This window comes from Cavenderia fasciculata (genome assembly GCF_000203815.1).
Source record: "Cavenderia fasciculata unplaced genomic scaffold Scf_ET2XIPL01COFD4-5, whole genome shotgun sequence".
Classification (NCBI taxonomy): domain Eukaryota; phylum Evosea; class Eumycetozoa; order Acytosteliales; family Cavenderiaceae; genus Cavenderia; species Cavenderia fasciculata.
The window spans coordinates 3,275,219-3,289,263 of record NW_004457695.1 but is presented as its reverse complement, the minus strand read 5'-3'; the positions used below and the strand labels follow the sequence as shown (position 1 = coordinate 3,289,263).

The following is a 14,045-nucleotide window of genomic DNA, read 5'->3' as shown; positions in this document are numbered from 1 at the left end:
ATTCATTGCAATCAATTATTTCAGCAACAAACACACAAACAAGGTAAATACAATAATTAATCATTTATCTCACCATTATCACATTATTAGACTGAACAGCCTACCTTACTCATTCTGATCCATTCAAAGGGTGTGGTGTTTGAATGAGGAAGAAAGCTATTTAGGATATTAAGAAAGAGATATATTTCATCCATACATACAATATGTATTACCCTCCCAACTTTTTAAATTAACATTTGTTTCAACGATTTATTCGTCGTTACATTCAACATAATATTATTTGTTCATTTTTTAATTATGATAATAGAGATCGAGGAGGAGGAGGAGGAGGAGGAGGAGGAGGAGGAGGAGGAGGAGGAAGAGGAAGAGTGGTGAACGAGTGAGCAAGAGAGGGAATCGTAAAAGATTATAGAGTATTGTCATCACCCTCCCCTCTCTTTGTCCCTCTTCTATCTAGATACTTTCAATATCGGTATTGATCGAACATGCATTCTTATTCATATTCATTCATTCATTATATCACCCCTTTCATCGCGGTATATATCTAACCCCCACCTAACACTGAACCCACACACACACCATCATTTCCAAACCCCTCTCTCTTCAAGAGGGAATATGTGATCTTGACAAAAAAGGAAATCACCATACAAAATATAGTGATACCCCGGCACCACACCACACCCCAATTGAATTGATCGAATCACTAGCGCCAGCGCCGGCGTGGCAACAACAATAGCACATGCTACTTGTACTTTTTCAAACCGCGCGGTGGAGAGATGAGAGAACGTTTGCGATAAAGGTGACTGATAGTCTTTGCAAAGTGAGTACTCGTTACCGTGCAGTCAAAACATCAGTCATCACGATTGATAAGCACACAACACCAAGTAAGAGACACACCACACAGTTACCATCACCATCACCACCATCGCCATAAGTTTAGCTTTTTGCTTATCTATTATTGATCGATATGTGAAGAGAAAAGATAAAGAAGGGAGAGGGAAAGGAAGGATAGACTGGATGTTTCAATTTTAGCATCAACAACCATAAAACAACAAGAGTATATATGATCACCATCCCATTAATTCAGTTGACCACCACCAGCGACAACAAACATGTTGTTGAAGTGTGATTGATGATCAATTCAGCGTGTTGTACTTGGAAAAAGAAGAGCGATATAGAGAGCTAGTTGGGGGAGGGTCAGTCATGACTGAAAACCATTGTCAGCAGCATATATTAAAATTCTTTTTTACGTTTTTTTTTTTAGGATTGTTGTGAATATACATTATACATTTATATCTTACTATTGTTGTTAACAAGAGAGTTTCCATTTGTTTAAATTAATTAACCATCCATCCATCCATCAACAAAAAATCCATCCATCCCATCAGTCTAGGTAGTTTCGATCTCAAAAATATAGTAAACATCTGTTGTCTACAATATTTCACCTTTCTATTAATAGTTAATTCATACATACAGCTCAGCCATAGTAAACCCATATCCCATCGATCAATTCATCCATTTTTTTGATTTCCAACCACCACTTCACTACCCACCCTTGTCATTTCATTCCCCGACTCGACCAGAGATCTACATATATACATTCATCATCATTATTTATTTATCCTATTCTACAAAATAATAATAATATTATTATTGTTATTAGTATCTTCTTTACTTAAAGTTATCTTCTTCTTTACAAATATATAAGATCTTTAATCAAATATAAATAATAATAATTAAAAATATTTAATAATATTTAATAATCCAAAAATAATGTTATTACCATACAAATTAACCAATAATGGAAAGTACCTTTGTCGTCACCAAAACTGTAATAGATACTCATCGTATGAACACAAGGCCAGTCTTTGTAGACACGAAAGAAAGATGAAACATGAGTGCGACTCTACATGCAAGGTGTGTATGCGCGTCACCAAAAACAATTCCACCTCTTTGCGTGTCCAAAAATCCAAATATATAACATCAGTGGCCAACGGTATCAGTGGCGCATGTAGTTCACCTCCACTCGCAGTCAAGTACATATCACCCAAAGAGAGTAGTAATGGAGCCATCCGAAACAGCAACAGCAACAGCAGTCCAAGTTCCAGATGCAGCTCTCCTTATCTTTTGACCATGGTCTCGTCGTCCGATCTCATCCACTCTGAATCCAACCAATTTCTCTACCAATCGGTTACCGACTCTCCAGCAGGCTACTCTAGTCCTGCTATTCGAACCAGTCCCAGTTTCCTCATGCCCGCATCCGCCTGCGAACTTTACAATAGTCCCGCCACATTCTCTTCGCAGTCGTCAGACTATAGCGATGAATCATCCGACTATGACCATAACGACGAATCCCTGTCCTCTTCATCGTCCTGTCCGCCATATAAATCGTCGTCGGCGTCAGCTGGTACCATGTCAAGTGACGATGAACGATCCATCCATGTCAAGTTACCATCGATTCAATCTCTATTTAACCTTCTTCAATTAGACCAACATGAACAACAACAGCAACAACAGCAACAACAACATCTTCACCATCAACAATACCAACAAATACATCAGCAGCAACAGCAACAACAATTTTCCAATCATTGTAGTCCGATGGTATCATCAAACATCAATGTTAACAACGGATCTGCTGTCAGCAATCACAATATAATGAACAGTAATATTCTACATCATCATCATCACCACCATCATTCTTCTGTGATTGGTAGTCATCTTTCAAAGTTGATCGATACTTCTAAATGACACCGACATTGATTGATAGATAGATAGATACATACTTACATAATACATATATAAATCATCATATATAAATAATAATAATAACAAAAGAAGAATACTCGAAACTAATATTAATAATAATAATAATAATAACACATGTGTACAATTACATAGGACTGTTGTTACCCTTTGTAATGTAAATAATTTTTCCTCTCCTCCTCTCCTCTCCTCTCCTCTCTACTTGTATAATAAACTTATATACTTTTTTACTAAATATATATAAAAATATATTAGATGCATCTCCGTCTCTACCCTTTTTAATTAATTAACGGACGAATCTTATCTATCTGTTCTATCAATGATATGATTCACCCCATCATTATGATAATTCCTTTTTTTTTTTTTTCTAGTTTTCTGAGGTGGGGAAAATTCTGCTTGCAAAGAAACTTTTTAATTTATTTTTTTTATAATTTACTTGCAGCATTATTATTATTATTATTATTCGAGACGAAAAGAAAGTAAAGAAAGAGGGTAGTACCAAAGTACTTGAAAAGAGAATCAATTGATTCGCGGTATCTAAAACAAGAAAGAAGAAGAAGAAAGAAGAAAAGATAGACACGACAAGATAGATAGAGAGGAGAGATGATTGTAATATTTGTTCTTATTCTATGTGCAGTAGCAGCTGGTACAACTAAAGTATTACATCGATATATTTCATTTAAATCAACTCCAAAGTATGTCATTTATCATAATAGTTCGATGTAAACCTTGGTTCTAACCTATTTGTCTTTATAACTACTACCACTACTATTACTATTACTACCTGACAGATATGTTTATGCAATGGCATGGATAGGTTGGTTTATGTGTTTTGGTATTATTGTTTTAGTTCCAATTGATATTGTTTGTGTAAGTTTGATAGAGCGGTTACAATTGTCTATAGACAAATATTAATGTGTTCTCATTGCATTTACAATATTTATAGACAAATTATAGAGAATGTATACAAGCCAATCCAACTGATTCCTCATTATGTGAAAATGAACCATTATCATATGTCAATGAGGCTGTTGTATATTACTTTTACAAAACCTTTTATTTTGGAACTCTCTTTTTAACTTGGTACGCGCCATAGAATGAAAGAATGAAAAAAGAACATACATTTAACATTACATTTAATTTAATATTTAGGTTGGTTTATCCATTTTTAGGATCATTTGTATTGACTGGTGACTTTAAATTGACAGAAAGAATTCAACGTGCCATTCGAGAAAATGTATACCTTTACTTGATTTTTGCAGTCATTGGTCTTATTATTTTGATTTGGTTGTTAGCAGTTAAACAATTGGATTGGAATAGTATGGTCGGCTATGCAATGGCTGCTGCAAATACATGGGGTTTATTCTTGGTCATCGTTTTAATGGGTTATGGGTAAGATAAGAGATATATATCGATTAATTAAGCATAATCAATACTTATTAATTTTATAAAATTGTAGGCTTGTAGAAACACCAAGAACCATTTGGAATCATTCAAATAGAGTTTTAGTATTACGTCATTTACAATTTAAAGTATCATCATTGGTTGATACAAAGAGAAAAACAAGTGATGAATTATTTGCTACTTTGAAGCAAGTTAAAAAGGTTCAAGATAAAACAAAGAAATATGATCCATACGAAAAACATGTTGAAGCTATTTTAGAACAAGTAAGGAGAAAAAAATAGAGAAGAAGAGGAAAAAGGTAGAATTAATAATAATATTAATATTTTTTTTTTTTTTTTTTTTATAGTGTCCACCAGAATATAGTTCAATTATTCATGGAGAAGGAACAGGAGAAATTACATATTCAGCACTTGTTTCATTAAATCAAAGATTAAAAGCTGCAGTTACAAATCATCGTAGATCAGAATTCCTTTATGAACAATGTATCAATGAAGCATTTGAAATTGAAGATATTATGAATAGTTATGGAAATGTTGACAAGTATGAAAGAAGAAAAAAAAAGAAGAAGAAGAAAAAAGTTTTTTAAAAACTAAATTGTTATTAATTTTATTTTTTAGGATTATACCATGGAGTTATAAAGAACCAAGAACAGGAAGATTTGCAAGTCAATTAAATTATTTAGAATGGACTTGGTACAATTATTTAGAAGTACCAATGATGTGGATTTTGGCCATTTGGTTTGTTATCATGTCTGTCGTTATTATTTGGTCAGAGATTTCAGTATCAATTACTTCGACCGATGTCTCTATCCTCTCCAATATTGTCAAGCACAGCGATGTAAACAACATTGGTATTCAATTTATTTTATTCTTCCCTCTTGGTTACGAAGCCTTGACCACCTATAGTACTTTATTCAAAATTAGAATTTTCAATTATTATCGTCTTATTCCTCATCAACATTCTGATTCCAATAGTATAATATTTAGTGCCGCGTAAGTAGAAAAGAAGAAATCAAATTTAAGTTGTATCATTATTAATTTTATTATTATTTTAATTTTATTTTAGTTATTTATGTAGATTAGCAGCACCACTTTGTTATAATTTTACAACATTTATTCATTACAAGACAACATTCACAGCGGTAATGGGTAATATGGATTATACACCATTCCTTGGAAAATACTTTTATGTTTATTTCCCAATGATCATTATCATTGTTTGTTTGGCAACTCTATTCAACGTATTTTCGAGAATTATGAACTGTCTCAACATGCAACGATTTAAATTTGACTCTGAATTCTCACACGAAAACATCGATGAAGGAAAGGTGCTCATTGAAAGCGAGAGAAGAAAGAGAAACAACTCGAGAAAGGTGGCAGAGATTGAACAACAAACAAAGAATAGTTGGGTTCAAACCTCTGGCAAGAATAGATATTCATTGCTTCGAAATCAAATGGATGATGAAGAAGACTATGATATGGAAAGAGGCAATGCTTTGAACAATAGTGTCGATATTTACAATAGTGGTGGTTACAATGGCAATGGAAATGCTAGTCCACCACTAAACAACAACTTGAGAACAACTGGCGGTGGTGGCGGCGGAGGAAAGAGTTTATTCAGTAGCTTTACCTCTCCCAACACCAATACTACCGGTTCTAGTCCAAGTACCAGCAGCACTTCAAGTGTTTTATCACCAAGCCCAAACACCAACAATGATAGATTGAAAACTTCATTCAACAGTGGCTTCCCATCGATGGACAGAATTTTTGGAAATGACAAGGGCAAAGGAAAAGATAATAACAACAACAACAACAAATTCCCTTCAAGAAAATAAGAAATAACAAAAGAACAAAAGTTACAACCTATTGTCGACAAATCAATCACACAACATTTAAAAAGAACATTTTTACAGATAATAAAAATGTATTCAATTTTCAATCAACAAAAACAAATAACAAAATATATTATTATTATTTATTCATTTGCTGTGATGGATATATTGATTGAAAATATTCGATTGCAGATTGTTGATTTCTTTGTAAAAGATCAAATCTCTTTTGATTATAATAATTTAGTTGATTAAATATTTCTTGTACATTTTCGATTGGTTGTCCATTGTTGTTGCTGTCTAAATATTGGTTTGTTGTTGACATTGCTGATTTTAATTGTAATGTTCCAATGGTAGATAATAAATCTTCGGAAATGGTACAAAGTGAAAGAGATGTATTTAAAAGAGTTTGTACACTGACATCAATATTTGCAACTCTATCTTTAAATGGAAGATAGAGAGATGCCAATGTACAAAGTACATTAATAATCATTTGACTATTATTAAAACTTTTGTTTAGAGTGTTTAGACATTCTTGCAATTCTTGTTTGATCCTATTCAAACTACCATCCATTTTAGTATTATATTTGTGTATAGATATTATTGCGTCCAATAATAAAAAACTAGTTCTAAATAATAATTGAGGATGTGTTTCTAATGGTAACAAATATTCTTTTATAATTTGTTCTGACCTAAAAAATAAATAAAAATAAATCAATAAATAAATAAATCACTCATCATTTATAATTACCCTTTCAAAATTATTTAATAATATTGTTGAAATTACTAATCTAATAATCGATAATATTTGAGTATCAAATCTACTTGATTTCTAAAAAAAAAAATATTAATATCAATAATCTTATCTTTTCTTTTTAATTTAAAATTTACATACAGTTAAAGCAAAATGAATAAAATCATTTGATAATTGATATTGAGATATTGATTGTAAATAAATACTTGAAAGAGTATAGAGAGTATTTTCACCAATATCGACATAGAGTGTTGGATAGTTTGAAATTAATAATTGGATTTGTTTGATTGTTGTCAAAGAAGAGTCTAGATCCATGATTGATATTTGTGAATAAAATATATTTTCATAGGATATAAATATCATTCTGAGGATTGATTTGATAGATGTAGAGTTGTGAATGATTGTTTTGGTTGCTCCACCCTTTTTCGATGATGATTTCTTTTTTCCAATGTCCAACTGTGACTGTTGGTCGGCAGATGCAACCAAACTTTCCAATTGTCCATTTAAAAGAAATAGACAAGTTGACAGCTCATTGATCGATTGTTTGTATTGTCCAACGGTTCGTAGGTAGATTGACAAGAATAAATAGTATAGACAATCGAGGTATTTTCCCTCGAAATCAGGGCTGCCGTCTGTAAATGAAAAGATTGGATTTGGTGGTCTCGTGTCCATCGATATCCAATTTGAATGTTGTACAATACTCTCTCTTAGTTTTAATAATTTTTCTTCCATTGCTTTAAACTCTCCAATTCTCATTAAATATAATATATATAATAAATTAAAATATATTGTCATCTAATAAAAAATAATAGAAATAAATTTAGTATCATTATATATATATATATATATATTTATATTATTTAGATTTACCTTTTCTTTTGAAATCATAGCATCTCTAAATAATAAATCATATCTATTTAAACTTTGATTCGATAATGATGAAAATAGATTGGTTGAATTTTGTTGAAATATAGATTTAAATAAATATTCTATCTCTTTTTGTTGTTGTTGTTGATTTGTATTGTTACTATTATTACCATTCCTTTTACTATTATTATATTGAATTAAACGATAATTAATATCATTAAATAAACCAAGTGAAGTTTGTAACGATGAATCGATTCGTGAATAATCCCAATACAATAGTGAGAAATGTATTTTAATGGCATTAAAGTACAGCAATGTCATTGGATCGTATTGATCATTGCTGGTGAATCCAGATGTTACCATGTTTGGTTGTTGGGTCATAATAGGTAGTACTTTGATTGCATTGTCAATCGATTGAAATGCCAACGATGGTTGGTTCTCTTTAACAAATATATTTGCTTCTCTATTTATAAAATAATAATACCATGTTTTATGTTGTAATCTAAATAAATAAAAGAAAGAGAGATTAAATAATTAGAAATTAATTATTATTTAATTATCTTTTATATTATTTAAACATACAATAAAGAATACTTGATACCTTTTTTAATCCATTGTTTTGATAGATTTAAAACATTGGCTTGATAGAACAAATCAATCAAATAGGATGAAATCTTGCACAACAACTCGATTGATTCTACACTAGATTCATCAAGTACCATTGCAGCCTTTTCCAAATGATATCTCGTCTCGTGAAAGTTGGTAGTATGTTCTATCAGTAGCTCAGCCAACTTTATTCTTGTTATCGATTCTTCCAAATGATTGAGTGATGGTTTAGTCACCAATGATGGTGGAGCAGTTGTTGTTGATTTCAAATGTTGCTGTTGTTGCAACAAGAGTATTTGATTACTATTGTTGTTGTTACTAGTAAACAAATCATTAGAGTCTGGTAGTAGTGATGATAGACATCTAATAGCACCGATAATGTTTGCATTCTCTATGAGATGCTGTGCAACGAACCACAGTGTATGAATAGCTATCGTATCACTACTGTTATTCATATCATTAATACTACCGCTACTACTACTACTACTACTACCACTAATAATAATATTATGACTATAGTAAATTTTAAAAGATTATCATCTCTGAATGAAGCAAAATGAAGAAATGCATTTGTTTTGAAAAAATTGCAAGACCTGACTTTTGAGCCTAACGATGATGTTCACTCTAATTGGATTTACCTTTCCTTTCAAATAAGTATATTGTTATTATGGTTAACTCTTATGTTGTTGTGTTTTTAAAAAGACAGGTATTTTCAATTTAATACATCAAGTACCATGTTGCTTTACAAATGCTATGTCGTCTCATGAAAGGAGGTAGTATGCGCGATCAACAATTCAGCCGACTTTAATCTTCCACATGATTGGAGGAGTGTATGTAAAATATTAAACAAATCTCCCCCCCCCCCCCTTAGAGGTATTCCACAAGTATAGGTTGGAGCATACAATACGACGTCGTATAAACTTACGCATGTGTTGACGTCGTTTAAACAGGCGCATGTGTTGACGTCGTATAAACATGCGCATGTTTTTACTTATCGGTGTTTCTGATGGTTAATTCCCTTCAACCAATACAAACATAGCAGCGTCATTGTTTAATGTCTCATTCAAATATCTCCTTGTTTATGACAATATTGTGTAGTTTTCAATAGAGAAAACTATTTAAACATATAAAACATTAAAAATATTAATTCAGAATATTAATAATACAAATAATAATTTAGACACTCTTCAACTCTATCAATTTTAAACTTATATATATATAATTAATAATATTTAAAATGAAAAATACCAATTATTTAATGTTTTATGTCTATCAATCATTCTTATAATGATGTGCTCAGTGACATTAGCCAAGATGAATATTGCTATAAAGATACGGTGGATGAAAATGGCAAACGTATACCTGTTCGTTGCACTCAATATAATAGTTTGCCACCAGGATGTTCTCTAAATCCAGGTGTTTCTGGTGCTGAATATCCTGAATGTTGTCCAAGCGTCTATTGCCCTGAATAAGTAAAATAAATATTCAACCAACACAATTCCAAAAAACCAAATAAAATCTTTTATTGTTTAGATCATGATACCCAAGAATAAATGAAAAGGATTTCTTGCTTTTCATTATGAAACACTATGGGCTCATTTTTGTTCATTTATTATTTGTGACGACCTTCTCCAGTACTGATATTGCAGGAACTGTATGATTGTCGGTCTGAGTGTTTTCATACCGTTGTAAACGTTATTTTAATATTTCCTACTACAATAATAAACAGAATAAATATATTATCAGATATTAATTTGTTACTAGTAGTAAACAAATCTACTACATCTCCACTCCATTTTAATATTTTATGCCTTTGTCAGGTTACGTAAACAACCACCCACCCACCAAACTACTAGAATAATAATAATTTCATAAACTCATTCAGATTCGGTAGTATTATAATTATAATTATTATATCAAAATAATTAAAAAAATCAAAAATAAAAAGTACCAATTTTTGTACAATGGCTGCCATTGTTTGTCTATCAATGATTATTTTGGTGATGTTCATGACCAGCATGTTGGTAGAAACCAACTTAAATGAACAAGATTATTTTTGTCGCATCGTGTCTCACTATAATATACCTTCTTGCTCTATTAAAACAGCTAAATCATATTACCTCTTTTGGAGAAATACCTATTTTCCCAAAATCGATATCACTCCAGTTTGTTATTTAAGGGAAGGTATGAAAAAGGCTGATTTCCTATTGATATACTGTATATGTCCACCAAATTAAATAAATTAAACAAATACAAATTTGCCCAGAAATAGAGGATGCAAGTTGTTCTATATCTTCTTCAAATGATCCTGACGCTGAGTTCCCTGGATGTTGTCCAACAATAGAATGTCATCCTCCTTCATAAGATGAACAATAGTTGATATTCCAAAAAAGGTGATTTATATAAAGCTCTAATGCATCATTTTAAAATAAATAGATAGGTAAAAAGATATTTATTATAAGTCTATGAAATTATACCATCTCTGTCATTTCTTTTGAATCGATTTTACAACAAAATTATGTTTATATTTGATAAATTACAAACAACTTTTATTATCTCCTAGTTAACTATACAGTTAATCGATTTCATAAATTATTGATTTTCAATTCGAATAAATCAATATCGAGTTGGTAGTTACTATTGTCAGAGAGAGAGTGAGAGAGTTTCAAACCGCCTCCAATATATTTTCAGATGTAAATATCTTAAATATCCTTATTTTTTTTATATTTTATGTTGTTGACCAGTAATTTTGACAATCGAATCTAGATTGGTTGCAAAATAGAAAACTATTTAAACATACAAATAAATAGATTAGAAATAATATTTTCCATTCTATAGTATTGTATATAAAAAAAATGAATTTTAATTTTATACTTGTCATTGTTTGTTTATCTATTATAACGGCAATGTGCTCCATCACTGTATTGGCCAATCAAGATGTCTATCAAACTCAAGACATTCAATTCCCGCGTTGCACTCGATTAAATGATGATGGATCCATCTCCCAATGCCTCCAATTCAAGTTGCGTCCAGGATGTGTGCTAGTGCCAGGTACAGTTTGGGCTGATTACCCTATTTGTTGTCCAAAACCACATTGTACTCCAATATTGCCATAGATAGATTGATAGATTTATAAACCTATCTATCATTCTACCAATCAATTAGATTTAATCAAACAATAATAGATTTATAAACAATAAAGGTTTGGTTCTAAATTTACCACTAGTATTATAATATTATTTATTCTTAACAATCATGATTGGAGAGAGAGAGATAGATAATTTTAATAATAAATTATTATGTAACATAATGTTTGTTACCCCAAATGGAACAACAAAAAAAAATAATATTAAAAAAAACCAAATTCCGAAACAAGTCATTGGGAACTCTGTGTGCCTTATTTGGGTGTCATGTCTGTTTTTGTCCCTGTGTCATAATTTCACAGGGATCTTCCTCTTCTTATTCTTCTCTCTCCCAATGACTCATTTTATTGTAATGTTGTTAACATGACACTTTATTTATTAATTAATTGCCCCTCATAGTTACACTATGAATACACATACATACATACATCTACGCTTTTGTAATTAAATTTGTAAGCAAGCAAGCATGATCGAAGAAAGGAATCAACAAGATAAAATGATGGCCCACCCCCAGCATACTCGTCATCAGCACCAACAAAAGCAACAGCAGCAGCATTCACCTACTCCTCCAATGATGGATACTATCATATTAAAAGATCTACATGTTCAAGCTGTCATTGGTGTCAATGCCTCTGAAAGAAATATTAAACAAAACCTTCTATTCACTATTAAGATATTTAAAGATCTAAGTGAATGTGGGTCATCCGATTTAGTTCATCATACAATTAATTATTCAACACTTTCAAAGGTACAAAAAAGTAATATACAATACAAGTAATATTTTGTTTGGACTAATCGTTTCTTTCTTCGTGACTAGTCAATTATAGCATATATTGAATCATCACAACATTTTACATTGGAAGCATTGGCAACTGGAGTAGCACGTACTTGTTGTCTTGGATTTGGTGTTGAAGTGGTAAAGGTGCAAGTGCAAAAGCCTGGCGCCATCAAATTGGCTGCATGGCCAGGCGTCAAAATATGTCGTACACTTGACTTTTTCAAAAACAATCCTATTGTCGAGAACCCTACCATCATCACATCGTCTCTAGGTAATGCCAATGGAACTCCCAACACCTCCTACATTGCAATTGGATCCAATCTAGGTGACAAGTTTCAAAACATCAACAAAGCATTGGAACTTATTCAATCATTTTCTAAATTGGTCAGTACCTCGTTCATGTATGAAGCTCCGCCTGCCTATTTCTTGGATCAACCTTCTTTTTTTAATTGTTGTTGTAAAGTAAGTATCAAAAGAAAGAGAGATTAAATCATTTATTTTATTTATTTATTTAATTATTAACTATTTTGATTTTAGATTACAACACAATTAAATCCACATGATTTATTGTCAAGATTAAAAGAGATTGAAAAGAAAATGGGAAGAGCTGAAACATTTAGAAATGGACCAAGAGTAATTGATTTGGATATTATCTATTATAATGATATTGTACTTAAATCTGATACATTGGAAATCCCTCATAAATTAATGTATGAAAGAGATTTTGTTTTATTACCTTTATCAGAGTATGTATATTTAGAATAAAGAGTTATATATGTATATATATTTACCTTTCATTTACTTTAGTATTGCCCCAGATTTCATTCATCCAACATTATATATTACAACAAATCAAATGAAAATTAATTTAAAGACTGATGATAATGGATCAAAGATTAAAAAGGTTATAAAGGTTGGGAATGGTACATGGGAATTGGGAAAGAGAACTTATATTATGGGTATTCTAAATATTACACCTGATAGTTTTGCAGATGGTGGAAAGTACAATCAAAATGAGGAGGTTGCATTTACACAGTTTGAAAAACTTGTCAAGGAAGGTGCACATATTGTGGATATCGGTGGACAATCTACATACCCGGGTGCAGAGCAACTGACAGTTGCCGTCGAGTTGGAACGTGTGTTGCCGGTGATCAAGAGGATCAGAAAGGGGTATCCCGACTTTCCACTATCCATCGATACCTACCATTCACAAGTAGCTAGTCAGGCTGTAAAGGCAGGCTGCAACATCATCAATGATGTGACGGGTGGGTTACGCGACCCCAACATTATCAAGGTTGCACGTGAACTTGGTGTACCCATCATACTCAACCATGACCAGGCGACCCCACAATACCTACTCAAGCAAAGTGGTGCCAGTGAAGACACAATCAACTCTAATTACCCGGATATTATAGATATTGTCCAACGATTCTTTAAGGAACGTGTCAACACTGCCGTTGCAAGTGGATTGTATAGATGGCAAATCATACTCGACCCAGGGTTGGGTTTTGCCAAGACCTATGACCAAAGTATCGAAATTCTCAAGCGTGGAAAAGAACTGGTTCGTCTCAACTTTCCCATCTTGATCGGTCCGTCTCGTAAAGGGTTCATCGGAGCAACCATTGCAAAGGCCGAATCATCCACTGAAATCCCCGACCCCAAATCATCCCGTCGTCTTTGGGGTACCGCAGCCTGTTGTTGTATTGCCGCTGGATGGGGATGTGACATTATTCGTATTCATGATGTATCTGAGATTAAAGATACAATCATCATCTCTGACACGGTTTATAGACAATAATTAAAAATAACATTTTGTAAATAAATCAAAAAATACAAATACATCCAAAAAATATTTTCCCTCCAAAATTTGAAACCCAAGTGTACACTTTAGCTACGAAC

General features: G+C 32.0%; 8 protein-coding genes across 8 annotated transcripts; 6 read left to right on the top strand and 2 right to left on the bottom strand.

Moving 5' to 3' along the window:
- Positions 1–1,773: 1,773 nt before the first annotated feature.
- DFA_08878 (uncharacterized protein) lies at positions 1,774–2,751 on the top strand (the record flags this gene model as incomplete). The annotated part of the gene is made up of 1 exon (XM_004356308.1): positions 1,774–2,751. One exon carries the CDS (start codon positions 1,774–1,776, stop codon positions 2,749–2,751), a length of 978 nt encoding a protein of 325 aa, XP_004356361.1.
- A 440-nt stretch (positions 2,752–3,191) lies between these two features.
- DFA_08877 (uncharacterized protein) lies at positions 3,192–3,470 on the bottom strand (the record flags this gene model as incomplete). Its single annotated transcript, XM_004356307.1, has 1 exon — positions 3,192–3,470. One exon carries the CDS (start codon positions 3,468–3,470, stop codon positions 3,192–3,194), a length of 279 nt encoding a protein of 92 aa, XP_004356360.1.
- A 100-nt stretch (positions 3,471–3,570) lies between these two features.
- On the top strand, positions 3,571–6,004 carry DFA_08876 (uncharacterized protein; the record flags this gene model as incomplete). The annotated part of the gene is made up of 7 exons (XM_004356306.1): positions 3,571–3,636; positions 3,713–3,849; positions 3,919–4,158; positions 4,226–4,433; positions 4,517–4,710; positions 4,788–5,162; positions 5,236–6,004. 7 exons carry the CDS (start codon positions 3,571–3,573, stop codon positions 6,002–6,004), a joined length of 1,989 nt encoding a protein of 662 aa, XP_004356359.1.
- Positions 6,005–6,140: 136 nt separating this feature from the next.
- Positions 6,141–9,208, bottom strand: DFA_08875 (uncharacterized protein; the record flags this gene model as incomplete). The annotated part of the gene is made up of 6 exons (XM_004356305.1): positions 6,141–6,690; positions 6,733–6,830; positions 6,894–7,547; positions 7,623–8,082; positions 8,202–8,720; positions 9,201–9,208. The coding sequence occupies 6 exons, from the start codon at positions 9,206–9,208 to the stop codon at positions 6,141–6,143; spliced, it is 2,289 nt and encodes a 762-aa protein (XP_004356358.1).
- A 282-nt stretch (positions 9,209–9,490) lies between these two features.
- On the top strand, positions 9,491–9,697 carry DFA_08874 (uncharacterized protein; the record flags this gene model as incomplete). Its single annotated transcript, XM_004356304.1, has 1 exon — positions 9,491–9,697. The coding sequence occupies one exon, from the start codon at positions 9,491–9,493 to the stop codon at positions 9,695–9,697; it is 207 nt and encodes a 68-aa protein (XP_004356357.1).
- A 492-nt stretch (positions 9,698–10,189) lies between these two features.
- On the top strand, positions 10,190–10,589 carry DFA_08873 (uncharacterized protein; the record flags this gene model as incomplete). The annotated part of the gene is made up of 2 exons (XM_004356303.1): positions 10,190–10,409; positions 10,498–10,589. 2 exons carry the CDS (start codon positions 10,190–10,192, stop codon positions 10,587–10,589), a joined length of 312 nt encoding a protein of 103 aa, XP_004356356.1.
- A 491-nt stretch (positions 10,590–11,080) lies between these two features.
- On the top strand, positions 11,081–11,341 carry DFA_08872 (uncharacterized protein; the record flags this gene model as incomplete). The annotated part of the gene is made up of 1 exon (XM_004356302.1): positions 11,081–11,341. The coding sequence occupies one exon, from the start codon at positions 11,081–11,083 to the stop codon at positions 11,339–11,341; it is 261 nt and encodes an 86-aa protein (XP_004356355.1).
- Positions 11,342–11,942: 601 nt separating this feature from the next.
- Positions 11,943–13,944, top strand: fol1 (dihydro-6-hydroxymethylpterin pyrophosphokinase; the record flags this gene model as incomplete). The annotated part of the gene is made up of 4 exons (XM_004356301.1): positions 11,943–12,116; positions 12,186–12,608; positions 12,684–12,892; positions 12,954–13,944. The coding sequence occupies 4 exons, from the start codon at positions 11,943–11,945 to the stop codon at positions 13,942–13,944; spliced, it is 1,797 nt and encodes a 598-aa protein (XP_004356354.1).
- Positions 13,945–14,045: the final 101 nt, after the last annotated feature.